This window comes from Ahaetulla prasina, chromosome 4 (genome assembly GCF_028640845.1).
Source record: "Ahaetulla prasina isolate Xishuangbanna chromosome 4, ASM2864084v1, whole genome shotgun sequence".
NCBI lineage: Eukaryota > Metazoa > Chordata > Lepidosauria > Squamata > Colubridae > Ahaetulla > Ahaetulla prasina.
The window spans coordinates 35,390,174-35,418,092 of record NC_080542.1 but is presented as its reverse complement, the minus strand read 5'-3'; the positions used below and the strand labels follow the sequence as shown (position 1 = coordinate 35,418,092).

The window sequence follows — 27,919 nt, the reverse complement described above, 5'->3', positions numbered from 1 at the left end:
TGGCAATAAATATTAACTCTCCAGAATATTTCTGTATTCAGTAATGCAAAGTTTTACAGAGTTGGCATAGCTAGATTATTTATTTCTTGCAAAGAAGGAAGTTATCCATATAAACAGAAAATCTGTCTAATTAAAGTGCATATGGGAATCCTAATTTTTCTCCATTTTTCTGCATCAATAGATGTTTTTGCCCTCCCGTTCAAGGCCAGAAGAAACAACTGCAGTGATGTTGTCATAATGATTGTGCCTGGTCTCTGAATAATGGATTCCTGTACTGCCAGTTTCAACCTTTCCACAGAATATAGGAGGCGGCCAGCATCTCTAAATGCCAATCTGTTGTTCAAACTAAGAGACACTGTTTTTGTGGAGAAACTTGAGTGGACGTCAAAATCAGTGTTACTCAAAATTTGATAACTTTAATGTGTGGGCTTCAGTTCCCAGAACTTGCCATCCATCCATGTTGGCTGGGATATTCAGGGAATTGAAGCCCACATATTTTAAGATTGCCAAATTGAGAACCACTGACTAGCATGCTGAGAAAGCATGTATGAAAGATACTGGATACTCATGTAACAAGAGATAGTGTACATGGTAAAATTCTACAATAATATAAGTAATCATGTGCAGCATATAGCTTGAGGCCTCAAAATTGAGTGTGTTTTCAAAAGTTTGGAGCACAGTCCACAGAGTCCTTTCAAAAATTGCCACCAAGTTGTAGTTTTTAATGTGAAAGGAGAAAAATACTAAATACAAGGAAAGGGTTCTTAATTAATCAAACATTGTTAATTCAATATAAGCTCTATTTAATGAATGCAATATGATTTTATCTAAGGTTGTAGTTATGCCGTATTAAATTTCATTTTTTTCCGAGTCTGGCCCTATTTTCTTTTGGAGCGTGGCAATGGTGTCCCAAAGGCAAATGTAGCTTTCAACTATATGCCCCTTTAACTTATGAATTAAAGCTAGCCTTAATTGTTTGTTCCTTGGCCGCTGGACTTTGGATCATTAAAAGATGGGGATTTTCAAGATGTATAAAGGACTATAGAATAACTTTATTCATTAAATGTACATGCCTTTACTGATTTATATGTTTAACTTGTTAATCGGTGCCAAGATAGAGTGGAAGAGTAGAAGGTAAGCACTTCCATGCTGACAAGCATCACTGCCACAGAGCTGGGCCATCTGGGGAGGGACTGTCCCAAATTTTGCTACCACACCCTGGTTGTCTCACTGTCTCCTTGTGCCACCACCCAATCTGCCCCACTGGTTTGGTAAGAAGTAAGTGTTCAGCCTAGTTCAGCAAAACAAGCTGGACAACTTTTGTTTGGCACGTGGCTCCTCTTAAGGTAGGGTGAGCTTGGGCTGTCACCCCTGGGCGGAATGCCTCTCCGAGTCATCACGGCTTCCTGTCATGACAGGACATTGGGGACTTTGAGAAGGAGGATGAATGGCAAACAGGATTAAAAGCCAAAGAGTCCCACATCCGAGTCACTTGCTTCCCCAAACTGAAGAGCCCGTGTTTTCCATTCGGTTGCCATGATCCACGCTTATTCCCTCAAATTACCTTGTTAGAGAAATTCTCTGTGCACCTAGTGCTCTCTGGATAAAAGTACCAATGTGGTATTTTTCTCAGTAGCTATAATTTATTCCTGTACTTGATTTGCTATGTCTTTTCAAGAAAGATTTATTATTTGGCTTATTCCACTAATAGTAAATAATGTAAATTACCTTCAGCTTTATAGTAAACTGGTGGAGAGATATAAAGAGTTTCTGTTGGACTTAAATTAGTTGTCTGGGGAAAATAGTGGTCTCTGATAAAAAATAGGAAGCAGTATCAAAACAATAATAAAAAATGACATCCTCAATTCCTAATCTGCAATTGCAGTCCATTTATGCTTTTTGTCAGTTGAAGGTCGTGTACATTTATTAACTTCTTATCCTTGTAATTGTTTTGATTTTATGTAAGCGAGCAGCTGGTGTGTGGTCAACATTTGATGCTATCTTGTTTTGTTTTTTTTATGGCTAACATTGAAGATAATAACAGTGAACTCAGTTGATTTAGGAACTGCTTTGTAATTACTGACAAATTAAAAAATGCATATATCTATATATCTATATATATGATTACTACTATTTTATTTTGTTCGTTTTGTCCAAAAAATGTTTTATTTATTTTTATTACTTGCTGATATCTGTATTGAACATATGCTCTGCAACAACTTTACAAAGTTTTGTTTAAGCTACACAAATACAGCATTTCAAATCTACTTGTTTTTGCTAGCTAGGAACTGAGGTGGGGGCACACATTTGAAAAGTAGGTACAGGGAGAAATATGAAACAAATTAGTAGTAAAATTGTTGTTAAAATTTAAAGTTTTACTTTTAAAAAATGAAGATGATGAACAGAGGAAGCTAGAAGAAATAGCATTTATAATTCTATTTTTAAAAATATCATCTTGCACTGCAATTAAGATTTGTAATCTAGCTTGTTTTCCCAAAACTATTTTTTCTTTTGATGACTTGAAAATGTGGCAACTGTTGGTATACTACTGAATATTTCTTTTACAACTAAAAGCATGTGTACTTATTTCACCTTTTTTATTTTACACATTATTTTAAGGAAAACTGAAATGCCTTAAAGAAAATTATGGGTTCTCAGCCAGACAACTAACAAAGATACCTTTAATTGTTGGATCTGCAGGGGGCAAATGGCATGTTCTGAAAAACATGGGTCTAAGCCAGAGTTTTGTTAACCAGTACAGTAATGCAGGCCTGATCAAAATTTGAATACACATATATTCTATGGTTTGCAATTGTTTAATGCAGTAGTTCTTTCATGTGGATATATACATCTGTCCTGTACCATGATGAAACTTTGAAATAGTTTAGGTGGGCATAGGATAAGTAACTAAAATGCTCTTTAAAATGCATCATAAATGATAAATGTGATAATAAAATGCACACAAAAAAGTGATGGACTTTTCATTTCTGTGATGGTAGACCTGGGTTTTGCAGGGTGTGATGAGATATGAAAGGTTGAGAACCATTGGTTTAGAACCTGAATAAAATGCAGATATCATTTGGTATCATATTTTATGCATTTTTAAATGTCGCTAGTCACTCTAGAATGAAAAACTCACAAGGTGTTTAAAATAATTTAAAATATCATGGAAGAAGAGAAGACAGAGGCAACTGGGTGTCAACACTCTAAATGTAATGAATCTTCAGATATGTTCTTTCTTGGATACATATGGAAATATGCATATGCATGCACCAAATTTAAAGAAAATTAAAAAGGCCAATATTCCTTTTTAGAAAGAGCATCTATCTATGAAATACATCAACGTATTTGCAGAGGTCTAGGGAAACTGAATAGGAAATCATACCTCTTACCATTCTTCTGTGACCTCTCTTCTTCCTTCCTGTTGCTGCTTGTCTAGTTTCTTCTTAAGCAAATGGACAGGAAAAGAATGAAGAGGAAATGCAGAGTCCAGCGTATCTTGCTATTCAAGGGGTTTAATAAGATGGCATCTTCTTTCCCATCATACTTGGTTTAAAAGAAAACCAAAGTGGCAACTAAACCTTACTAATATATGCTGGGACAGCAGATCCCCATAAATACTGATAACCATGGGTTATCTAGAGTCTAGACCCCTCAATATGGGCTAATTGAGGCAACTGCTCACAGATTGAAGGGCACTAGGTTTGGAAAGGTAAGATAAATGATCCAGTGTGGATTTCAAATATTGTGGTTCAAAGCTCTAATCCATGAAGCTTGCTGCAAATTCTTGGGCCAACCACTATGCCTCAATTCATTCTATCTCATAAGGTTGCTGAGTGGATAAAATAAGACCTGAATTGTACTATGTGGAATGACTTATGAGTCTGCCTTGTAGGAAGACTTTGTATTCTTTCATAAGTGAATCATATTTCATACTCCAATCAAACTTTTTTCCCACCGCATGTTTCTTTTAATGAAATAGCACTGTGAAATGTCAGAGAAGAAACAAAATTTGGAATCAGATCTCTCTTATTTAAAACTTGGAGAATAACCCTTCTCCATGAAACCTTTTTTAATCTTATTGACTTGGGAAAATTATTCTAAATGAAACTATCTGGTTATATTTAATGAATATATTATATCTAATCAGGATCAATTCTTAGTGGCTACATAGATTTTGTCCATGATGATTTGTCCTCACCTGGTCCTTCAGATCTTTCAACAGTATACCTATCACTGTAATTGACTGTATCTCCTTTGCTGTTGATCATCCTTTCCTTCTCTTTCCTTCTCTTTCCCAGCATTAGCGCCTTCTCCACAGAGCTGGGTCTTCACATGTGTCCAAAGTAGAGTAATTTGAGTCTGGTCATTTGTGCCTGGAGAGAGAACTTGGGTTGATTTGTTCAAAGACCCATTTGTCGTTTTCACTATACATGAGTTTCTGAAAAGTCTCCTCCGATACCAACACTCAAAAGCATCAATACACTTTCTATCCTGCAAACACCAAAAACCCTATCCTTTACAAACTCCACCCGCATTTTAAAAATAAAACATTTTGAGATTTTTTTTTCATGTTTAAGTTTGAAATCTGTTATGCTCCAAAGAAACTCTTAGCATCCCAAAGTGGTGGCCCCAAATCAGAATATTACATCGTGCTAGGGCTTTTAGATATTCAGCATTACAATTTTCAGTGTATACCACAAGCATGCACATGTAAAATTCCCCAACTTTTGCCAAGAAATATTTTTTTAAAAATAATATTTATTAAATTTTCAAAAGTTAAAATACACAATTAAAAAAAACCACAATACACAAAAATGAAAAAATATAAAACAAACGAAGACAAACACATCAAATTTACATTACTCATAACAGCTTTTCCTGCATTGGTATCTCTATCCTATTTAACTTCTATATACAGATTCTACTTCTAAATATCTCTTATCTTAAACTAACATTCTTATTTGAATTATCTTAACCTCTATTCAGAATTCAGTCTCATGACAAAAATCTTTCTTAAGTTTTATGCTTACTCTCCAGCCAGGAATACCATCTATTCCATATTTGATAGTACTCAGTATCTTCCCTCTCCTTCATTTCCATTGATAATCTATCCATTTCTGCACATTAATAGATTTTTTTAATTATAATTTGATCCAGTGGGATATCAGGATGTTTCCAATTCTGTGCTATCACAATTCTACATGCTGTCAATATGTGTAATATGATATATTGTATATTTTTTTTCCATTTTCCCTTTCAGAATGCCCAATAAAAATAGTTCCAGGTTGTTTTTTTTCCTATTTTCTGCCCTGTTATTTCATCCAGCCAGTTTTTTACTTTTCCTCAAAATTTCTTAATCTTAGGGCAGGTCTACCACGTGGTAGAATGTCCCTTGTTTGTGACCACTTCTTGAACAATTTGGGGACCTATTTGGAAATATCCTGGCCAATCTCGCTGGTGTTTGCCAAGAAATCTTAAAGAAAGTCGGTTGTTCCCTAAATGAGAGGAGGTGATCCTCTCTCTGACTATTCTTCCTATTCTCTCTAATTCCAGCAAGAAAGAGGCTGAGATAGGAATGTTTTCTGCTTATTTAGCATTTGAGAAATGTGTGCATGCTCAGAGACTGCTTTACATCTATTCCTAATGCTAAACTCAGCTAGTCTTTCAAATGTTTTGGACGTTCAGACTTCCATTAAAATAGTTGCTTCACAAACCATTGGTTCTTTAGCTCAATTTTGTCTTCTTTTTGACTGCCAGCAACTTCCCAAGATTCAGGGCAGAGTTCTCAGCCACATACAGAAATGTCTGTCTTTTTGTTGCAAAATAGAGGTTCTTCCCTGATAAAGAATTCTCCTGTGATACAGAGCCTTCAACAATATTGAGAAAGAGGGGTGTGTGTGTGTGTGTGTGTGTGTGTGTGTGTGTGTGTGTACCTGTATGCATCTGTAGTGTAGTGGTGTACTCCCAACATGCGTTTAAACATGTCAAACAAACACTTTTCTTTCTTGTTCTTTCTTTCCTTTCTTTAATTTTTATTTGGCAGCTGTAGTAAAATACATGGCTGTCTCCACATTGTCTGCCCACCCGCCGGCACAAGGTTCCTGTTTGTACACAGCTCTCAAAGAAGAAAGCTGAACCTTGGGGTGTGTGTGTCTGTGCAGAATTACTAATTGGGTTAACTCTTTCCTTGTCCAAGACTAGACATTTTCCTCCTAGAATTAAAAATAAGGGCTACCCAAGCCTAGATGTTATATTGCTTGAGAGATGGGACAATATATGGAATAATATCCCCACCACCATCTCAGCTGAAGGCACCTGGTACTGTCCAGTGGCTCTTGAAAAAGGACATTGCTACATTTAATCTTTAAAAATTACAAAGTGAAGCACGCAAGCATCCAGGCTTCTAAGCAACAGAATAGATGTTACAGATATTCTCCAGAAGGCAGGAAACATTTCCTTCACCAGTTAAGGCTGGTGACAAAGTGGAGCAAGCTATCTCTGTCACAGACAGCATGATGTGGAGGCAGAGCATATCCAGTTTACACCCTCCAAGTTAAATAAAGTTATTCTGGTATTGGAAATAGCAGCCCCCAACCAAGGCCATACCTTTCCATAACTCCCCAGAATTGGTCGCCTCTGTCTAATGGTAGACATCCCTGGAAATATAAGGTAATTTCCCGTATTCAGAGATTGGGAAAATCAATAGAAACTCTGTGTGCAGAGTAGATTGGATAAGTCAAGGGCTATCATGGTTGACCCTAAACAGAGAAATCTAGACTGCTTTCCAAACCCATTTGTGTACAATACATTGTATAATATTATGTTTCGGCTATGTCTTCTTATGCAGTATATTCTTACCTCTCATCAATTTACTATTCATGTAAACTACTAGAAAAAAGTGAGAAAGGCTGGGCTCTTGTATCATGCTAAGCCATCACATTGTCTCTTTGGAATTGGCTTGCCGTGTTACAAGAACCCAAGCCACTCATGGTGCGTAAATCATGATAAATACAATCTTTTTTTAAAAAAAAAAATTGAGCCCACAAATCCAAGAGAACTGGTGGGCATCCATTTTCTTTTAAGTAATTGTTAAGCATTTGATTTTTAGGTTGAGCTTTTAGGTAGGTGATGATTCAAAATGAATTGCTCATGGATAAGGTCATAATGGTCCCAGACTTGACCTACTCTGTCAAATCTGAAGCGAGGCCAAGCAAGTAGGTGGAGAACAGAACACTCCTGTCGGATTTTATTTGTCTGGGTTGGATTTCAGAGCTGCCTGTACATCTTAAACCTGTCCTGGGTTTCAGATAAGATTGTTTGGGCTCAACAGCTTTTCCTCCCATTGCACAGAAAGAAGATGATCTGATATCTTTCTTTGACCAATATGGAAGTTATGAAGACAAACCAGCATTCTTGAAACCAGATGTTCCCTCAAAGCATAAGACAAAAGATGCCTTCAGTTCCTCTTCCGTCATATCTTCTGAGCTTGAGGTATCAGAATATAATTGCCAGTCTACATTGGCAAGCCATGCAGGCAGGTAGCATCATGTTAGTCAAGTAGGCAAATCAGACAAGTCAGCTGCAGCGGTAGGTAGGTTGATATCACAAATCACCTACAAAAGAGTTGAAGATTATGGAGAAAGTCATCCTTGCCATGATGCGAAAAACTGAGCTGACATCAGGAAAGTAAGTAGAGCTGCCTGAGCCCCAGGCAAGTCTCTCTGACTCCCACCAAAGGAGAACCAAGTCAAATGCCGAGCCCTACTGAGTGTGGATAAGAAAAATAAAGAGAGGGAGAGGGTTGCAAAAATCCAGATGGCCACTAGATGTCAGCAAAGATATATAAAGACTTCTAATTCTTTCCTACTTGTCCAGAATTTTGCAACCCAGATATCTTTTCTCTCCCTCTTCTCAAGCAAGAAGGAGGAAAACGACAGTTGATCGGAATTGAGCAGGGAAGAATGATGGCCTCTCAGGGTGTGTAGTAACAGAGGAGATGGATTTTTGTCCCTCCCTCCCTTCCTCTTTATTCTGTTCTTCCCCTATGCCTTCGTTTGGGGCCCTACACTTAGTTTAACAAGCATGGGAAACCATTGGCCATTTCAGGAAAGAGTAGGTAAGCCTCCTGTGCTAGAAGGCCTAAGGTGGCTGCCCCTTTCTCTTTGTAATGTTTCTGTTGACAGCTGGTATAGGTTTCCTGATATATATAATCTCCATCACTAGAGCTCATGTTCATTCATTCGTTCATTCATTCATTCATTCATTTTCCTATTATTCTACCTCAGATACATTTATCTGGGACAAATTTATCCACCCACCCCAATCCTGAACAATTCTGTCTTCAAAAGTACAGGGACTTACAATCTCTTTAAATAGAAACATAGAAAACTGATGGCAGGAAAAAGATGTAGTGGTCCCACACATCTACCCTTTGGGGTTTATTATTATTTTTATATATAGTTGGAAAAGGGACATGTGTTTACTCTGAGCATGTTTAAACTCAGTTATTGATGATTGAACCACTACCTCCACTCGATTAGGAGTTAAGGATTCGGTAAGGTGATAAAGACTTAACTGAAACCCCTGGCATCTCTTACCAATGGCTATACTAACTCGAATACTGGGAGTTATAGTTCAACTACATCTTAAAGGACCAGGGAGAACCCATTCCTCATGTGAGAGAATCAAATATTTTGGAAGAAAGAAACTGAACTACAACTACAGCAAGTATATCAGCCACTGTTGTCACCTGCCCATTTCTCATCTCCTAGAAAGCCGATATCCTTTTTTTAAAAAAGAAATGAAACAGAAAGAAGAAGTTGTAAAAATCAGGAATCTGATTTCTTTTATATCCAAGATAAAATGGCAATAGAATTATAGTGCCCGGACTAGATGGGAAGAAGGAAATATAGTTCATTATATTAGGAGCTGGATGGATTGTTATCCATAACCTTGTCAATCCCCAGGTTGTCATTGAGGCCCTGTAGCTTGGTCATTGTCAGGATAAGAGAGAAAGAGACCACTAATTGCAGAACGCTTAAAACCGACTTCAGTCTGTCTCGGCAGTGGACTGGGGAATTAAACAGGGGTGACATCATGAGAATGTCTCCCTTAACAGTGTTACTCTTTTCATGATGTGGTAAGGAGTGTGTGTGAATATGTACTTAACCCAGCTGCTTAGCTAGCCCCTTTTCTGAGTTACATATTATACCGACTCCTTAATTAACAAAATGGCTGGGTTTAACCAAGCATAAAAGTTACCAACCTTAACATGTTGTATATGCCTATAACTGATCTAGTGCGTTACATAAACACAAATGTAGAATCAAAAGTGATCTTTGAGACTTTCACATCTAGCCCTTAACTTTATGCAAGAATCCAAATTAAAGTGTTCCACAATTCACTGTTCTCAGTAATTAGTTGTACATGTAGTCCTTGTTTAGCTACCATGTCTAATATCCAATTCAGTTACAGTAGCGATGACCAATCCTCATATTTATAACATTCAGAAATCTCTAAAGCAAACTGAAGTAAGATCACAGGCACAGTTCTACTTTCATCTAGCAACTGCTGTGCTTAATGACCAAGTTGTTAGTTCCTAATTTTTGTTGATAAATGGGAACTACCTATATATTATCACATTAATCTTAGCAGGTTCCCCTAAGATTCACTTGGAATCTGCCTTTATTTATTTAAATCTAGTGTTGCTTGATTTCCCTTTTCCTTCCAGTCCTCTATTATTACATCATCAGCATGCACAGCATTATAGAAAGTTCTTATACCAAAGTATTTCCCACCTAAAATTTGATACAGAAGAAATATGGTACGGGCAGGAATAAACAGTGTAAAAGTCTTTTTCACTTATATCTGTTCAATTAAGTTACATGATGAGTAATAGTAAGATATGGAAATGCGGCAGAAGTTTGATGGAAAAGGTGGCTTTGGAGGGGCAATTTGAAAACAAGAAAAGGGAGTGAGGTCATGAATGCAGATCTTCATAGCCAACATGCTCAAAGATCTATACAGCCATCTGTAAAGTTCATGTTTAAAGAAGTGTTGCCCAATGGGCTAGGTGTGAGGGGGAGGATAGTTCAGTTTGAGGTGCAGTGGTGATGGCATTTCTCCTGCCCACTGATAGGTACGTGGAGTTTCACACTCAGCAGCTTTGCTTGCTTGTAGCTAGGTCACTTTAGATTAGTGTTTCTCAATCTTAGCCAGTTTAAGAAGCGTGGACTTCAATTCCCAGAATTCTCCAGCCAACATGGGAGCTGAAGTCCATAGATCTTAAAATGGTCAGAAAGGGAAACACTGCTTTAAATTCCAGCCTTAGTCCCCTTGCTAAAGACTGCCTTGCTCTTGAGATTATGTATCTTGCAAAAGGTATATATATTTCATTGTGTCAAACAGGATCCTAAGCACGTGCCCTACAGCCCTACTCTGGTGATGCCTCAGTTAGGTAAGAGATGCCTCCTTCTATGCAACTCAGCAGGAGGACAACAGCAATTCTATGGTGCAATCTCCCAAGAACAAGGTTGTATATTTATAATTTGCCTTTCTTCCAAGGAGCGTGTTGTTTCTCTCCCTTTGGGGCAGGGGTGTCAAACTCAAAGCCCACAGGCCGGATCCCCGTGGGCTTAGCACTTTGGGGTGATAAGATCTGGCCTGCAGGGCCACCCTGGAAACAGTGAAGGATTGACCCACAGTGCCCCTGCCAGTGAAAATGGAGCTCGAGAAGGTTGCACGCGTCCCTCCCAAGCTCCGTTTTTGCTGGCAAAGGGCGGCAGGAGGGCATTGCAGCTGAAAACAGAGTTTGGAAGCCCGTTTTCGCTGGCAGAGCGCTCAGGCCACCACCAGTGTCCCCGACACGAGTGACATCAAGCTGGCCCACCCCAGCCACACCCACCCTAGCCCAAGGTCAAACACAACCCTGATGTGTCCGTCAATGAAATTGAGTTTGACACCCCTGTTTTGGGGGGTTAATTTTAGATATAAAACCTCTCTGTGCACCTTCCTTCTGTGGCTTCAAAGTCTTGTTCTTGACTAGCTGTCTGGCAGGGATTCAATGGAGAAGTTCATTCAATTTTATCACTCATTTTCAATGTCTATCAATGAACAGCAATCACCACAACAATAATTGCAATCATAAATGTATTTGTGGCAAAAGTGGACAATCCATTTCAATTATATAGCTCTTGAAGCACCTTAAATTTGCATTCCCAACATTTTGTACCAAACCACCAACATACAGGTACACAATTTTTCCCTTGGAATTATAATAAAATAAGTGTACTATCCCCCTTTATTTTGCTAAACTCTCCAACTTGAAGAAGTTGAACGTGGGACAAATTATCTTTCTAGTGAACAGTGCATTAGTTCAGTCCTACCAGTGGCCTTCAGGAAGTGAAGCAAATATTTTTAAAGAATGGATCTTGGCATCAAAAAAGCATTCAGGGTATACACTTGTAGATGACCCACACAGTTGGGGGTCTTTTAGTCCTCCACACTGCAGTTTGGAGGGCAGCTTAAGACATTTAATAAGTTTGTTGAAGGTGCCACATTGATATCAGAGTTTTCCTTTTTATAGCAGCACAGTTTGTGCCACAATATCAAGCTTAAGTTTTCCTGTTAAATATTCCAGATTTAACCATGCTTCATAAGGGCAGTTCAGTTTAAATGAATGTTTGGGACAGTCTGAGAGACACACTGAGCATTTGAATAGTATGTTAGGGAACTCTAAAAAGCAATTAGCCAAAATCCACATTTCACATCCAGTTTAATTAAACAATCAGTATAATTACTGATCAGTCTTGAATATAACATTTTTCTCCTTCTGTCAGAGTATAAATTACAATTTGATATCAAGAGCCAAAGCTTTCAAGGAGCATGAAGTCTTGTGCATCAGGTGTTATGTCCGTGTGTTATGAACATTGTGACACCCAATGTTTGGGCAAAACTTTGGGTGAAAATAGGGTCCCCATTTGAATTTTTTTCCAGTCATGTGGTCAGGACGGCCACTGTCCCTCAACCTAAGCTCCATAGTTTTTATATTTGAGCTTCCTCACATGTCAGGACTTTGGAAAAGCCAACAAATCCAGCTAAGCTAGGAAGCCTATCTCCTGAGTTGTCTCAATGCCCGAATGGTTTCTCATCTTCAGAACAAATTTCAACACCGCCTTTTCATTCCCCTGCCCTATCCCCAATCCAGGTCTGCCCAAGCAGGCTCCAAAGTGGATAAACAACCCTTGGGCTGTGACAGACTTCAGCAAGGAGCTTCCACAGCAGATGACAGCAGCTCTTCCACAGGGCATGGATGGAGTGCCTCAACAATGACTCACGAGCTCTCGGCCTCCCCCTCAGGTGCAGGAGGACAAACAGGAGGTGCTTGCCACCCCCAGAATGTTTGCCTCTTTGTTTATGTTGTGTCAGCTGTAAAACACCCTTTCTTCTGGCAAGACCTCAAGGGCTTTGATTGACTCAGAGTCGTGCAACAAGACTTCATCCTGTATTCAGGGCAACTGGGGAGAGTGTTGAGCCCTGTGTGCAAATATTGCTGGGTGGAAGAATCAAATCCAGGGCTTTTAATTTATTAATTAGACTTGTATCCCATTTGTCCTCCCAGAAGCTTCTAGGTAGCTCATTGGCTTACTTCACTTTTCTACGCTTAGTAAGCTAAAATAAGAGGGGCAACTTGTGTAAAGTTAGTCAGTGGGGATAAAATCTAGATCTCCTTCAATTTAATGCAGTTACTGTTAAGGTTGCAGTCTTCTTAACAGAAAAGATGCTTTGAGGACTTTACAAGGATAGGGCTAATTTGATCAAAGTGAATGAGAGCAAGTTCCTTTCAGTTATAGGTCTAATTCCTTAAAATGAGAATTCAACATCCTACTATGGGATGTTCCAACAGCTATAAAAAGAAAGGGTGCTAGGCCTAGGGTTCTCACCACTCATTTAGTCCAATGCTAGACTCAGTAAGGTCTGTAAAGTAATACAATCTGCATTTCCTAAGTTTTACAATCCCCTGTTGGTCTATATTCTAAAATGGGTCTGGCTCATTTAAGTAGGCAGAATTATTATTTTTGTCTTTGTTCAGGACAGAACTGAAAATAATACAGCCAGGCGTTTCTTGTGCAAGCTTACTTCCATCTCTTTTATATTCGGAGAAGCCGAGGAGAGCTGTATAAATAATATGCTCAGGTGCAGGGGCAGCATTTGGTTTGAGAAAAAAAATGTGGAAAAGCAAGACATGGTCTGGAGAGAATCTAACCAGAAGTCAGCCTTTCTAGAGACCCAAGTATGGAATATAAATCATAAGTGTAAAATAGATCAGGAAGGGGACTTCCAATCCTGGTCTATCTTTATTCTACTGCATTCATTTTACTAAAGAATCATTTTAATCTGCATTAAATATGCTGTCATCTTTTGCATTGTGTGTGGCAGCCTCTTGTCATTTGCATTTTTAAGAAGCTTAGGGGACACAGAGTCATTCTTGGGAATGAAGAAGATGCTGGAACTGCTGGAGCTTTGTTTTGTGTTGTTTTGCAACTGCTAGGTCTTCCTTCCTTCCTTCCATCCATCCATCCAGTGAGGGAGAAAATCTGGTAGGAGCCAAAGAAGATGTCCAGAAGTTTACTAGGGTCTTTTATAGGGGCTACAGATATACATAATAATATATATAAAGGAAATATATAAATCTTGTGGGGAGAAGAATAATCATCTGAATCCTGGCTTTCTTTCAAATCACTGGGACCAACATAGTTTAGTCCCATTTCTTACCACTCTGGCAATTTTCAAATGTACTGTACTAGAATTCATTATCCCAGGCTATATTGATATGTTGTGGTGATAGCAATTATAACCTACTAATTCTGAAAGACAAAATGGGCCTCTGGTAGCTCAGATTGCAAAGACAGTCTGTTATTAACATAGCTGCTTGCAATTACTGCAGGTTCTAGTCCCACCAGGCCCAAGGTTGACTCAGCCTTCCATCCTTTATAAGGTAGGTAAAATGAGGACCCAGATTGTTGGGGGCAATAAGTTGACTTTGTATATAATATACAAATGGATGAAGACTATTGGTTAACATAGTGTAAGCCGCCCTGAGTCTTCGGAGAAGGGCGGGATATAAATGCAAATTTAAAAAAAAATGACTGTAGATTGACATCTTAGGCATCAGTGAATTGAAATGGGCTGGCCGGGACACTTTCAGCCAGAGGATCTAATTGTTAAATACTGAGAACAAGGAACAGCATTGCTTTTATACTTAGAAAGAATATAAGTAAGGATAATACTTGCTACAGTTCAGTCAATGACTGAATAATTAGATTTGTGGACAACCTTTTAATATTATAATCATTCAAGTTAATGTTCCATCTAACAACACAGAAGAATAGAAAGTTGAAGACTTGTAGGATCAAGTTCAATATGAAATTGACAAAACAAGTAAGCAAGATGTTGTGCTTATAACTGGAGACTGAAATGTAAAAATTGGAAAAATTAAGGAGGAAAATGTAAATAGATTGTATGCAGTGGTGGGTTTCAATTTTTTTTTACTACCGATTCTGTGGGCGTGGCTTGGTGGGTGTGCATAGGAAGGTTACTGTAAAATCTCCATTCCCACCCCACTCCAGGGGAAGGATACTGTAAAATCTCCAAACCCCCTCCTCCAGGGGAAGGATACTGTAAAATCTCCATTCCCTCCCCACTCCAGGGGAAGGATACTATAAAATCTCTATTCCCTCTACAATACAGGGGAAGGATACTGTAAAATCTCCATTCCCTCCCCACTCCAGGGGTCGGTTACTGCAAAATCCCCATTTCCTCCTGAACAGCTGGGACTCAGGAGGCAGAGAATAGATTGGGACGGGACCAGTCAGAATTTTTACTACCGGTTCTCCAGAACTGGTCAGAACCTGCTGAAACCCACCTCTGATTGTATGCTTAAGAAACAGAAATAAATCAAAAGTCTGACTTAGCAATTTCTGCCATTTCAGTGATTTACTTACATCTAACACTGTTTTCAAACATCCAAATGATTGCTAAAAAGAAGCAGAGTTCAGTTGTAGCCAGGTGTTGACTGTGAAATAGACCACAGAATGATCATGTGCAGGTTCCAAGTTAAGGTCTTAAGCATATTGTCACCATTTCAGGAGGACACTTTGGAACCTCATTGATGGAGAACCATAAGAATTATGGAATGAACTTAAAGAAAATGAAGATGAATAACAGCCGCAAGACTTTTGATTGCTCAATATTGGAAGAAAGAAGAATTACCTACAATTGAAGAATGGACACTCAAAGTATCAAATCTGGCAGAAATGGCTAAAATCTCTGCTTATTTGAAAGACTATACACAAGAAAAATATATTTTAGAATGGAAAATGTGGATTGATTATATTCAAAATAAGTATCAGATAAAAAAATATCAAATAGCATATGAGTAAATTTAGGAAATATTTTGTATTAGATATATTTCTGAAGGAGAGGGGAATTGAGAGTGTGATTAAGTGTGGAGTGACTAGAGATTATAATTTAGGAATTATTTTGGATTATGATTGTTAGTTTTGATACCCTGCATTTTGTTCTGGGAAGTCGGGGTGGGGGAGTGGGGGGTAAGGGGGAGGGGAACTGGGAGGGGTTTGAGGGTAGAGATGGAGTGATGGTTAATGTACAGGGATTATTGAAGAATTAATGTAGGGTCGGGTCTGCCCAGTTACCATTTTAGAACGGTGGGCAGGGAGAAAAGAGAGAGTAGGAGGTAGGAAAGAGGAGAAGAGGAAGGAAGAGGGGTAGAAGAGGGAGAAGGAGTGTAGGGTGGAGGGAGGAGAGGATGTAGATAAGAGAAGGAGAGGAAGGTTTGGAAAGAAGGTAGAAGAAGGTAGAAGAGGGAAGAGAGTTAAAAAGGGGGGTGGTGACTGGGCAAGCCCGACTAATTGTATATAATTGTATATTGGATGAATTATTTGATATGATTGTAAAAATAAAACTTTTTTATAAAAAAAAAGAAAAAAAAAGAAAATGAAGATGAAAAGAGGCTGCCAAATATGAAGAAACAGGAAAGCAAGTTGTCAGAACAAACCATAGAATTCCCAAGAAGAGAAGGCAAAGCTAAAGGCAAAAATAACAAAAACATCTCCAGCAAATGAGGAGAATGACAGTGGCCAATAAACTGGAAAAGGTCAACCTACATTCCAATATCCAAAAGGAGACTTAGCAGAATATACAAACTAGCTATTGAACAATATCCTTAATTTCACACGCTAGTAAAATAATGCTTAGGATCATCCTACATGGAAAAAAAAATTCCAGAGGCTCAAGCAGGGTTTTAAAAAAACTGATGAACATAAGATATTATTTCTGGATAATTGAGAAACAAAGAATATCCAAAAGAAGTCAATATGTGTTTGATTACTCATTCACTCTATGTGCAGTTTTAAAATTTATAATGAAAATATCAAAGTAGTAGACAAGTTCTTCCTTTGAGGATCAATCATCAACTGTAAAGCGATAAACAACCTAGAAATACAGTTCAAGTAACTGTCAACCCTGAAGTGATCAAGGCTGAGGCCATCTTGGAGGCTTCAGAACTGGCATACAACAAAGGGAGGGGGGAAATGGATGGGGTTTGTAGCCAAAACAATAAAACTTTCCTGTGAGAACCCAAGAATATTCCCACAGGTGGCTGGCCAGAGGAGGAGTGAAGTAACCAAGCAGCCGGCCACCTCCTGGATTGGCCTTTATGACCAGTGACTTGTGGAAAAGGGGAAATTTTTAATTAGGTGAAAACCATGAGAACTTTTAGTTGACTTTCACCAGTTGTGCCAGTATGACATACCCAATAAACTGGCCATACTGGCCAATCCAGGAGGTCTGTCTCTCAAAGATAAACTGTTCTTTGAGGAACTTGCCTGCCTCGGAGTTCTGATTTCTATGGGTGTATTGGAATACTGACACTAGCATTTTGTACAGCAGCCATGAAGGCCTTAGAAAAGATATTTGGATGCCATGTTGTGTCTATACCTAAAAAAATTGGAGTAATGCAGGGTAAGGTATTTCCTGTGACACTCTATAGAAGTAAAGTTGGACTTTGAAGATGCAGGATAGGAACAGTATTGATGTTTTTGAATTTTGCTATTGGAGAAGACTCATGAGAATACCATGGAGACACAACAAACAAACCATCAAATAAATCAACCCCCTGTTCTCACTCAAGGCACAACTAACCAGATACAGCTTGTTATGTGAAGACTTAGCTCTCTGGAGAAGACTCTAATACTGGGAAAGTGGAAGCAAAGAGAAGAGGATGATGAGCAATAAGGGGGATAGACTCAATTACAGCAACAGTGGGTGCATTTTTGGAAGACCTGAAAGATCAAAACATCATGGAGAAGAACTGTTGCTAATGGTATATAATCAATCTGTCATTTATGTCAGGATATCAGGTTATGAAACTATTTGAAGCCATTGCAGAACTCTCGCTTCCCATTCGCAGTATTCCAAACAGAAGTAGTGCAATAAAAGGATTTCCAGACAACACCAACCTGGCTATGATTCATATCTCTGCTCATCTACCAGGAGCAAAGAGAGGGCTATCTAGTTATACAGGAAAATTCTAAGTCAAGGGTACTGGGCTGGGTTATTGGATGCTGGGTCTATTATAGCTGAACCCTATAGTATCTTGTCTCCATTGCCTCGATGTAGTCCTTCAACCACATATTTCTGTCCATGTCCGGCATTAATATGTATTTAAATAAATATGGCACTTAATATCTCATTGGATCAGAGTGAACAATAGCTTGTAAAACCACTTATAGTTGATTAATAAGATATGAAGAAGAAAATAACCTTTCTTTGCTTTTTCTGACTCAGAGTGGGACCCCACAACTACACAATGTACCTACTCAATCAAAACTATGCCAAATATGGAAAGAAACCCATTCTCAGTAGCTTGTGCAAATGAGAAAAGTTGAAATTTTAGGGAGAAACATTATAGGCAATAGAAGATATAAAACTTTTGGGAAAATGAAGGAAGTAAGAAAGAGATTTCATTTCCTAATTCTATTAGATTCCATCACACTGGTTTAGCTTTGTTTCTGTCTGTTAAGATTTCTTACTTAAATTTCTGAACATGTTGTTAGAAACCAATATATAGAAATGCTACTGAGCTACTGCTTCATATGTTTTCAATGTATAGTGCATGAGTTCATGGACACCACTGTAGATTTGTCACTGATATGCGGGGATTGCATGCTTCGCTTAATGACCATGGCAAAAAAGGCCATAAAATTGAATGTGGTTCACTTAATAACCATGTCACTTAGTAGCAGAAGTTCCAGTCCCAATTGTGGTCATACATTGAGAACTACATGTATATACAATGAAGAAGAAAAAAGAAACTTGAGTTTTACAAATAGTTGGCAAAATAGGCTTGAATGATTCTAAAGACAAACAATATTGCTTGATGACTAGCATTGTCTACCTGGATATGTGCTGGCTTTTTTTCATGTAATGAGTCCAGTTCTGTGTTTGTGTGTATGTGTGTGTGTGTGTGTGTGTGTGTGTGTGTGTGATCTTCATCCTTATCTTCACCTATCTCACCTCATATGGAACCTGATCCTGTAGACTTCCTTAAACTTTCAGCTACTTCAACTTTGAGATACTAGCCATGCAACTAAAAATTTCAAATCAAACAAAACAGAAAATATGCCTAAATATGCCATCTTTCCTAAAGACTTCTGCCATGAGCTCAACTCCTGGCAGAAGAGACCTTAATCCTAAAATCTGGTTTGATTAATATGATCTTCCTAAAGAAGCAAGGTTTTCACCGGAATATCATTCTTGTTCATTTGTTAATGCTACATGTATAGAGGAGGACTCTGAATTTCCTCTTGCATTAACTTACCAAGTGTCTCAAATTCTTGCTCCCTTGTAAATCACAGTTTGATCCTGGAATCATCTCTAAAGCAGGGGTCTCCAACCTTGGCAACTTCAAGACTTGTGGACTTCAACTCCCAGAATTGGTTGGCTGGCTGAAGAATTCTGGGAGTTGAAGTCCACAAGTCTTAAAATTGCTAAGATTGGAGACCCCTGCTCTAGAAGACCCAGACCCTCTCTACAATGGTGGTTCTAAGCTTCCGGTTGAAGCAACACCAAAACTGGCTCAGGGCCCTCACAGGACCTGCAAGTTATGATAACATTCTCTGTTGCCTACTCCACATAACCTAGTTACAGTTTGTGATTCTATTCACAATCAATGACAACCTGGCATTTGATCTATCTACTTAAAAATGTATATATTCCAGTAATTCCAACAAAAAAAGCAAATGACTATTCAGCCTCCCTGCCAGGCAAAAATTATTCCCTTAGACATCTTTCTACTGTAATCATCTTTAAAGCATTCTCTTCTGGGCATTTATCTATCAGTTTCAAGGATATCTGCTGGTTAAAAGGGTTTCCCCACAATTTCAATATATATTTGACTCTTGGCAATAGTCTTTAACTAGTCTTTCTGGTCACTCTGGATTTACTTGCTGCTACCATATCTGTTAGTTGGATGACCACTGTGACCACTGTGACCACTGTGGTGTCCATTATGTGAACAGTGAAAGAGATGCTGAGAACTTGCATCCCCCAGATAATACCTCAGGTAGCCATGTTTTTACAGCATTTTTAAAAAAATGGGTAAAGTAAGCGAGTTTGAAAATATGTACTTTTGTGCTACTCTGTCTTACCTATTTTTAAAGATGGTTTTGAATTTCAAAATCAAAGGGAAGCTATCGTGCTGCAAAAACAAAATCCAGTTTTAAACAAAATGAATGTCTTTACATTCCACGTTATTTTGGTGTCTGCAGCACCTTGCTTTTTTCCTGTTATTATATCATATGCATATGCACCAAGACAAATTCCTTGTGTGTCCAATCACACTTGGCCAATAAAAATTCTATTCTATTCTATTCTATTCTATTCTATTCTATTCTATTCTATTCTATTCTATTCTATTCTATTCTATTCTATCAGTGTTTTGTGATTAAATCAACTCATCATGGCAAATATTTTATGAGAACACTCATAAAATATTTTAAAATTCTAAACGTGGCCCTATATCGAAAAACACAGGGGAACTTGTATGCACTGGGAATTGATAATACTTAGATCTATTTCTACAAACATACATTGTTGGTCAGAGGTAGTATTCAGCCGATTTGGACCAGTTTATGCAAACCGGTAGCGGAAATTTTGAGTAGTTCAGAGAAACAGCAAATCGCACCACTGGCCGGCCCTGCCCACCCCCACCCTACCCCACCCCATCCTATATATCTTGCCTTCACTATGTGGCTGTCGTGTCCCACTCCTCCGCTGACGGCCGGGTCAGGGAAATCCGAATCAGGCTTGCCTCTGCAGCTCTGCCCAAAGTCCTAGCAAAGTCCTCAGAGCAGGCAGGAGACCAGTAAGTGACTTCAGCAAGATAAGTTCGACTTTGCCTGACTCAGAGACTGCCAGAAAGCAGATCCTTTATATAGACCATGGGGTGTGGCTCCATGACTCAGCACTCATTAAGGCCTGCCCCTCCCTTCCTTCTGTTGCCTCCGCCTATCCAATCTTCTGATGCGAGGGTCACTCCAATCAGCTGTTGTTGGAAGTAAACTTTCCTCAGGCTCACATGCTGTGGAGGAGGGGGAGGGGTCTAGCTGCTCCGTTTGCCTGGGCATGGAGCCAGGGCTGGGGCCGGGGGATGCTCCCTCCTCTGCAGCCTGCTTGGGCATGGAGCCAGGGCTGGGACCGGGAGGTGCCCCCTCCTCTGCAGCTTGTCTGGGCATGGAGCCAGAACTGGGGCCGGGAGGCATACATTCCTCCGTGTTCTGGAGCAGATAAGCAGACCCCGGCTGCTGTGAGAGCGGACAAGACACAACAGTGGCCCAGTTAATCTCCACACCTTGCCTCCATGCTTCACCCGCTCTGCTCACCAAAGGTAAGCATGCCACCTGCTCGCCCTTTGCCTTGGGTTGGGGCCTGGGGACGAGCCATTCCCTGGCTCCGGCATTGCCCCGAAACCTCCACCCGCTCACCATTCACCTCAGCTGGGTCAGGGAATGTGCCATTCCCCTGCTCCGGCCTAGTCCTGGGCCGCTGCCCGCATGCTGTTGCACCTTCTGGCTTCAAACTACGGCCCCATGGGCTGAAGCAATTTAGCCTGTGGCCTGCCACGCTATGGGGTGGTGGTGGCATGGGTGCAAGGGGGCCAAAGCAGTTTGGGAATGAGCTGGACAGTGCCTCTTATGTGCAAGAAGTCCCATCCAGAAAGCGCTGCAGTGGAGATCTTGCAGCCGCTTCTTCCATCCCTTGCCAAGCCTCGGTCACTTGTGGATATGCTCCATGCGCTCTCTGGGTCAGCAGCTGCTTCAGCTGAAAATGCTGTGGCTGAGAGAAACAGCATTCAGCATGGCTGCTGCTTCTCTGTGCCACAGCACTGTAGGGATGGAACTTAGAGGAAAGCAGTGGCTCAAAGCTGCTAAACTGCACAAGACACTCTCCCAGCAGTGCAGAGAGAAGCAGCTACTGTCCCAGAGAGCAGAGATAGGGAGCAGGTCCCAAAAGGTTGCTCGGTCAAGCTCACGCATAGCAGAAGCCATGCACATATGCATGTGTGAAAGCCATGCACGTGTGCATGTGTGGAAGCCAAGCATGCATAGAAGCCATGCGCATGCACACACACGTTCACATTTTCAGTGAACCGGTGGTGAAATTATTTGAAACCCACCACTGTTGGTGCTTCTCAAAGTTTCAAGTCATAGTTGCACAGTTTGCTCCATTTTTTCAACCATTCTTCAAGTTCATTCTCTGTAGTTTTCCACAGGTTGAGAAATCCAATATGTCTTCATTTCTTTATGATAATAATTGCTCCACCAAAGTTCATGAAGAGCCCTAAAAAGCTTTCTCAAGAACTTCCTGGAACACACCATGGAAGCCTGACCAGGGCCTTCAGTAAAACAAATCAGTTTCTTGTTGAGTCCCATCAGTGGTCATTTTCAGGAATGTTGTATTCCTGAAGTTGAATAAAATGTTGAGTCCTTCTCTTGTTAAATAATAATAATTTTAAAAAATGAAGACCCAAGGAAAGCAGCAGAGTTTGTTAGATTATCAGAACCTCAACAAAAGCCATGGATGTGTTTCTGTGTTACCAATCTTACTGGAATTGTCTGCTTCATTTGAAATATTTTTACCTGCTTTAAAACACCTATAATTCTAGAAGGCTGTAAAAATTGTGTAGAGCATCTATTCTACAAGTTCAAAACCTGTCCTAAAGGATTGGATTCATCCTATCTTTCTACCCTTTCAGGAAACCTTTTAGATTAGGCAGCTCAGGTTGACTTTTCTCCATTGATATTATTTTCCCAAATGTATATTAAAAGAAGAACGTTTGAGATCCATTTTTTATTATGGATCTGATCTCTTGAACACTACTGTCTACACAAGGCAGAGTGGATTTCATAATGTCAACTAAGCACTTGATGTCTTAAGCCCAGGATCTTCTGCTCATGGCACTTGGAATATTCTCCCATACCATTTCTGTTACAACTGCTGATGTGTCCCTGCAGGTAAAAGATATGGTTACATTTCTGATATTCCTAGGATGAATAGAAAAAAACTATTCCAAACTGCTAACACCTCAAATTCTGAAATCTGCATACCAATAGATCTATATAGCATCAGGTTAAGGACATCAAATCACTATTTCCATATCTTTTTTCATGGAATCCGTTAATGGTGTATGCTAAAACATTTTATGCAAAGTCTGCAAAATAAGTTACGATTTCAGTACCCTGGAATGAGAACTTTGAGGAAGAAAATGTTTCCGAATCTACATTTACAAAACCCATAGTCCGCAACCATAGCTACTTAAGCAAAAAATAAGGTCTTATTCTGTGAGGTTCAAAAAATATTTTATTAATATTATAGAGAAATGTTCTGTTAGCTACCAAAGCAGAAAAGAATCTCAAGCAAAGTTTCCATCTCAGTGAAATGGTATTTTTTAAAAATTTCCCTAAGAATTAAAAAAAGAAAAAAGTTTTAATTTTTTTAAAAAATATGTTTTATATAAAGCCATATATACATTCCCCTCACCCTATTCTCCTTATTTATTATACCAGGCAACAAAAATATCAGGGGTGAAATCCAGCAGGTTCTGAGAGGTTCTGGAGAACCAGTAGTGGAAATTTTGAGTAGTTAGCAGAACTGGCAAAATCCTTCTCTGGCTGGCCCCAGACTGGGGTGGGAATGCAGATTTTGCAATATCCTTTCCCCTGGAGTGGGGTAGGAATGGAGATTTTGCAGTATTCTTCCCCTGCCACACCCATCAAGCTACGCCCACCAAGCCATGCCCACAGAACCGGTAGTAAAAAAAAATGAATTTCACCACTGATAAATATGAATCCTGACACTGTACAGCATAAGAGATTGCTTATTCAAATTACAGCTCTTATTTTTTCTTTTAAAAACCCACACAGTTTTGTTTAAATAATATCCAAGATGGATTTGTTCTGGCTTTTGCTTTAAAAAAATAAGCTTTCCTCTTTGATAATAGCTTAAAGTATTTTTTAAAAAATAAATTATTCTGAAGTATTTTAAATATCTCCCTAACTTTTAAATAAAATATTTTTCCTGAATTATTTTTTAAAAAAAACCTAAATGAAGGTATTTTTATTCTTTGGAATATTTCCAAATTACAACCTGAAATAATTCTTGTTTGACGCTGGAATAAGCAGACAAAGACTAAGACAACAAAGAAAGTTTGGTGTTTGTTATGTATTTGAATTTTTGGACGGAAAATTGGGTGGGAAAAAACACGTTTCTGATTGGCTGGTGCCTCAGCCAAAATACTATATAAAGAGGACTGTTTGCCATTTGCTTTGTTGGGTTCTCACAATAAACTTAAGAGCTGTTGTCACCAATGACTGTCTCCTGCCTCCTCATTGCCCAAACTTAACATTGGCGATGAAGGTGGGATGTGGTTGGCAGTGAGACCAAGAAAGAGCTGAAGCGGAGAAATAGCTTAGAACCCAGCCAGTTTTAGGGTGGCTACTTCCTAGGAGGAAGAAGAAATGTCCAACTACATGCCGCCAGTGCCATTTGACCCAGCCAAAGAGAAATGGCTTGTTTCGAATGCTTCCTTGAAGCTAACGAATTGCAAGGGGTATTGGACAATCGGAAGCGCACATACTTCCTGAGCCATTGCGGGCCAGAAGTATTTGATACCTCCGAATCGTTATCAGAACCGACGCCTGTCCAGTCAGTGCCCTGGCCAGTACTATAGACGATGCTCAGAGCGCACTACATTTTAAAGAAGCCATCTGCCGAAGGTCTGACAAAAAGGCCACCTGGCGCAAGTTTGTCGAGCTCCTCAGCCGTGCCGCCAAAAATTCCTAACCGAATTCAAACCAGCCTATCAACAAACCCCCAGCTCTGCGAGACGGCCACCTATTGGTCCATTCAAAAAAGGCACGAAGTCCAACCACACAACAGTATGAGTGGGCCAAGCCTCAACGCGACTGGAGAAAAAGATCTTCACAAGAGTCTGCATAGAAGGAGTGTTGTGTAAGATGGAAGTCGATACCGGGTCATCAATCACAATCATGCCCTGGGATATGATCACCAAGAACCTCCCAAGCATCGCAAAGCGTCAACTGCAGCCTCAGAGATTGAGTGTCCAAGACTACCAGGGATACCGAATCCCTGTCCAAGGCATCACCACAGTTCGAGTCAAGTATGGACAATACACCAAATCGCTACTGATTACCATCGTAGATGGAAGCCTACCCAGCTTGCTAGGTCTCGATTGGTTCTGGGCCCTAGGAATGGGCATCACCGGAGTCTACAGCTTTGGAGGTGACCTGAGGGAAGAACTGCTGCAGGAATTTGAGGATGTGTTCCAGGACAGCCTGGGCAAGTATGTGGGGACTCCCATTTCATTTAACTTAGACCCACAAATAGCCCCGATTAGGTTCAAGGCTAGGAGGGTTCTGTTTGCCCTGAAACCCAAAATCAATAAAGAACTAGACAAACTGGTTAAACAGGGCATATTAATCCCAGTCGACTACGCTAAGTGGGAGACGCCAATAGTGACATCCATTAAGCCGGATGGATCTGTCCGTATTTGTGCCGATTACAAGGCAACACTAAATAAGACTTTGCAGAAAAGTGCATACCCTGTCCCCATAGTACAACATCTGCTACACTCGTTAGGACCGGGACAAATCTTCACCTGTCAAAAAGCTGTTGTCTAGTGACAGTCTGTTAATCCAATATAATGGAACCTTGCCTTTAGTCTTGGTTTGTGATGCTTCACCCTATGGAATAGGGGCTGTTCTCAGCCACAAGTTGCCTAATGGGGCAGAAGCCCCAATTGCTTATTTTTCCCGCACTTTATCAGGAGCAGAGAGGAACTATAGTCAATTAGACAGAGAAGCATTAGCAATAGTCTCGGGTGTTAAAAAGTTTCACGAATATTTGTTTGGGCGGCAATTTGAAATTGTCACGGACCATCGACCATTGTTGGGTTTGTTGGTGGGAGACCGCCCTATGTCGATTGCACTGTCTCCCAGACTGACCCGTTGGACTATATTCCTGGCAGCATACTCTTACCACCTGACCCACCGACTGGGCAAAGAATTGGGACATACTGACGCTTTGAGCAGGTGTCCTTTGCCAGACACAATTCAAGACCAGACCCCGGGAATGCCAAGTTTACTAATTGACTCTTTGGACACTGGCCCTGTCACTTCTGCCGAAGTGGCTAAGGCGTCATCTAAAGACATTATTATCTGCACTGTAATTGGCTGGGTGCAGAGGGGATGGCCCGTTGTACCGGGCGGGGAATTTAAACAGTTTGCTACCAAACATTCTGAATTGTCTGTACAAGGGGGATGTTTATTATGGGGTGATAGAGTGGTTATTCCTTTACAGTTAAGGGATCATGTCTTGGATTTGTTGCATGTGGGGCATCCGGGGATTGTACATATGAAAAGTCTAGTGCGGAGTTATGTGTGGTGGCCCCAGATGGACAAAGACATCAGTGACCAGGTAGGCAAATGCCAGGCTTGCCAGGATTCTAGGCCGTTACCCCCAACAGCCGCGGTGAGGGAATGGGAGAAACCCCAAAGACCATGGTCTAGAATTCACATAGACTTTGTGGGGCCTTTTCATGGGCAAACGTTCTTAATTGTAGTAGATGCTTATTCCAAATGGTTGGAAATAATATTGATGAAAACCACAACAGCTGAAGCAGTTATAAGGGCTTTGCGGCGACTTTTTGTAATGCATGGGTTGCTGGACATGCTGGTGTTGGACAATGGGCCACAATTCACGGCTACACAATTCGAAGGGTAGTTGGCTGAAATGGGAATCCGCCATGCCCTCTCGGCGCCTTTCCATCTGGCTAGTAATGGACTTGCAGAACGTTTTGTAAGAAGTGCCAAGGAGGCGCTTTCAAGAATTAGCCCAGGAAACTGGCAAACCAAAATTGACACTTTCCTGGCCGTACAGCATGGGACACCTTGCGTGGCCACTGGCTGCAGCCCAGCGGAGTTGCTAATGGGAAGGAGACTCCGGTGCCCATTAGATAGATTAAACCCGACTTATTCCCCTGATGGGTATCCAACAACGAGAGATAAAACAAGGGTATTTACAACAGGGGATCCTGTATTTGCCCAAAATTACAGCGAAGGTTCCCTTTGTTTGGGAGGGACAATTCTAGGGATAACAGGTCCCAAATCATATTTGGTGGATATGGGAGATGGCAGGGTCTGGAAAAGGCACATAGATCAGCTACGAAAAAGACTAGAAGCCAAAACAGATACCGAACAACCAGGCCCTGACTACCAAATGTTTACGCCAACAGCTAGCACAAGCCCGAGGCGGTCAGAGGACTTATCTGAAAGTGGCGAAGTCCAGCGACACCCCACGATCTCTCCAGAAGCCAGCAGGGACGACTCTGCTAGTAATCCAGGGCCGGAGGGCCAATTGGAGGAGCTGGGAGGAACGGAGAGTCCCTCTGACCAGCTCGACTCCCCACCAGGGAATGAATTGCGCAGGTCAGCCAGGATTAGGAGATGCCCCGGCTACCTGCATGATTACATTTGTAAATGATATGTAAATAGTTGACTAAGTGTTTTCTGGGAGGGGAGGAGTGTTATGTATTTGTATTTTTGGAGGGAAAATTGGGCGGGAAAAAGCACGTTTCTGATTGGCTGGTGCCTCAGCCACAATACTATATAAAGAGGGCTGTTTTGCCATTTGCTTTGCTTAAGAGCTGTTGTCACTAATGACTGCCTCCTGCCTCCTCATTGGCCAAACTTAACAGTGTTATTCCCCCTGGTCATTGTGTTGTCAGATTTTGCTTGGACCAAAGCAAAAATCAGGATTCCTACAGTGCACTCCTCATAATTATATGAAAACAAATTCCACTGGTATCAGTGGGCTCAAATTCAAGAAATGGAATAATGAATATGCAGCCTTACTCTATAGTACACCTGGAATTACCTAAGATGACTGGCACTTCCCCCCCCCTCTTCATGACCTTTTCATTCCTTGACACAAACTTTGTTAACCTAGTTTTCTATACTTGGCCTGGAGCTGAGAATCTGTGTCTTTGATGTCCCAATTCTATGCATAATTAGCACTTCCACTATAACTTTATCAGTTGACTGAAGAGCTTCAAATGTGGTTAAATATATTCAAATATGTGCAGATATATTAGCCTAAGTCATATTTATACAATTGTGCTAAGATTTATGTTTTGGTTGATTTTAACTTAGATTGCCATACAAACCCAGCTATAGTAGTTTGTTAACTGATGGATTATTTACTATTTTTGTATGAACTCATGATAGTTAATTAGGCAAAGCATGGTTGCACCATGTATTTG

The 27,919-nt window shown here is 40.2% G+C and overlaps 1 protein-coding gene across 1 annotated transcript in view; it reads right to left on the bottom strand.

Annotated features, from left to right (window-relative positions):
- Positions 1 to 11,182: 11,182 nt before the first annotated feature.
- Positions 11,183 to 27,919, bottom strand: part of DLX3 (distal-less homeobox 3) — a 29,310-nt gene continuing 12,573 nt past the window's right edge. Inside the window, exon 3 of the mRNA XM_058183137.1 lies at positions 11,183 to 13,598. Within this exon, the coding sequence (XP_058039120.1) occupies positions 13,416 to 13,598 (183 nt within the window). The 3' untranslated portion in view covers positions 11,183 to 13,415. The remainder of the gene's footprint in view (positions 13,599 to 27,919) is intronic.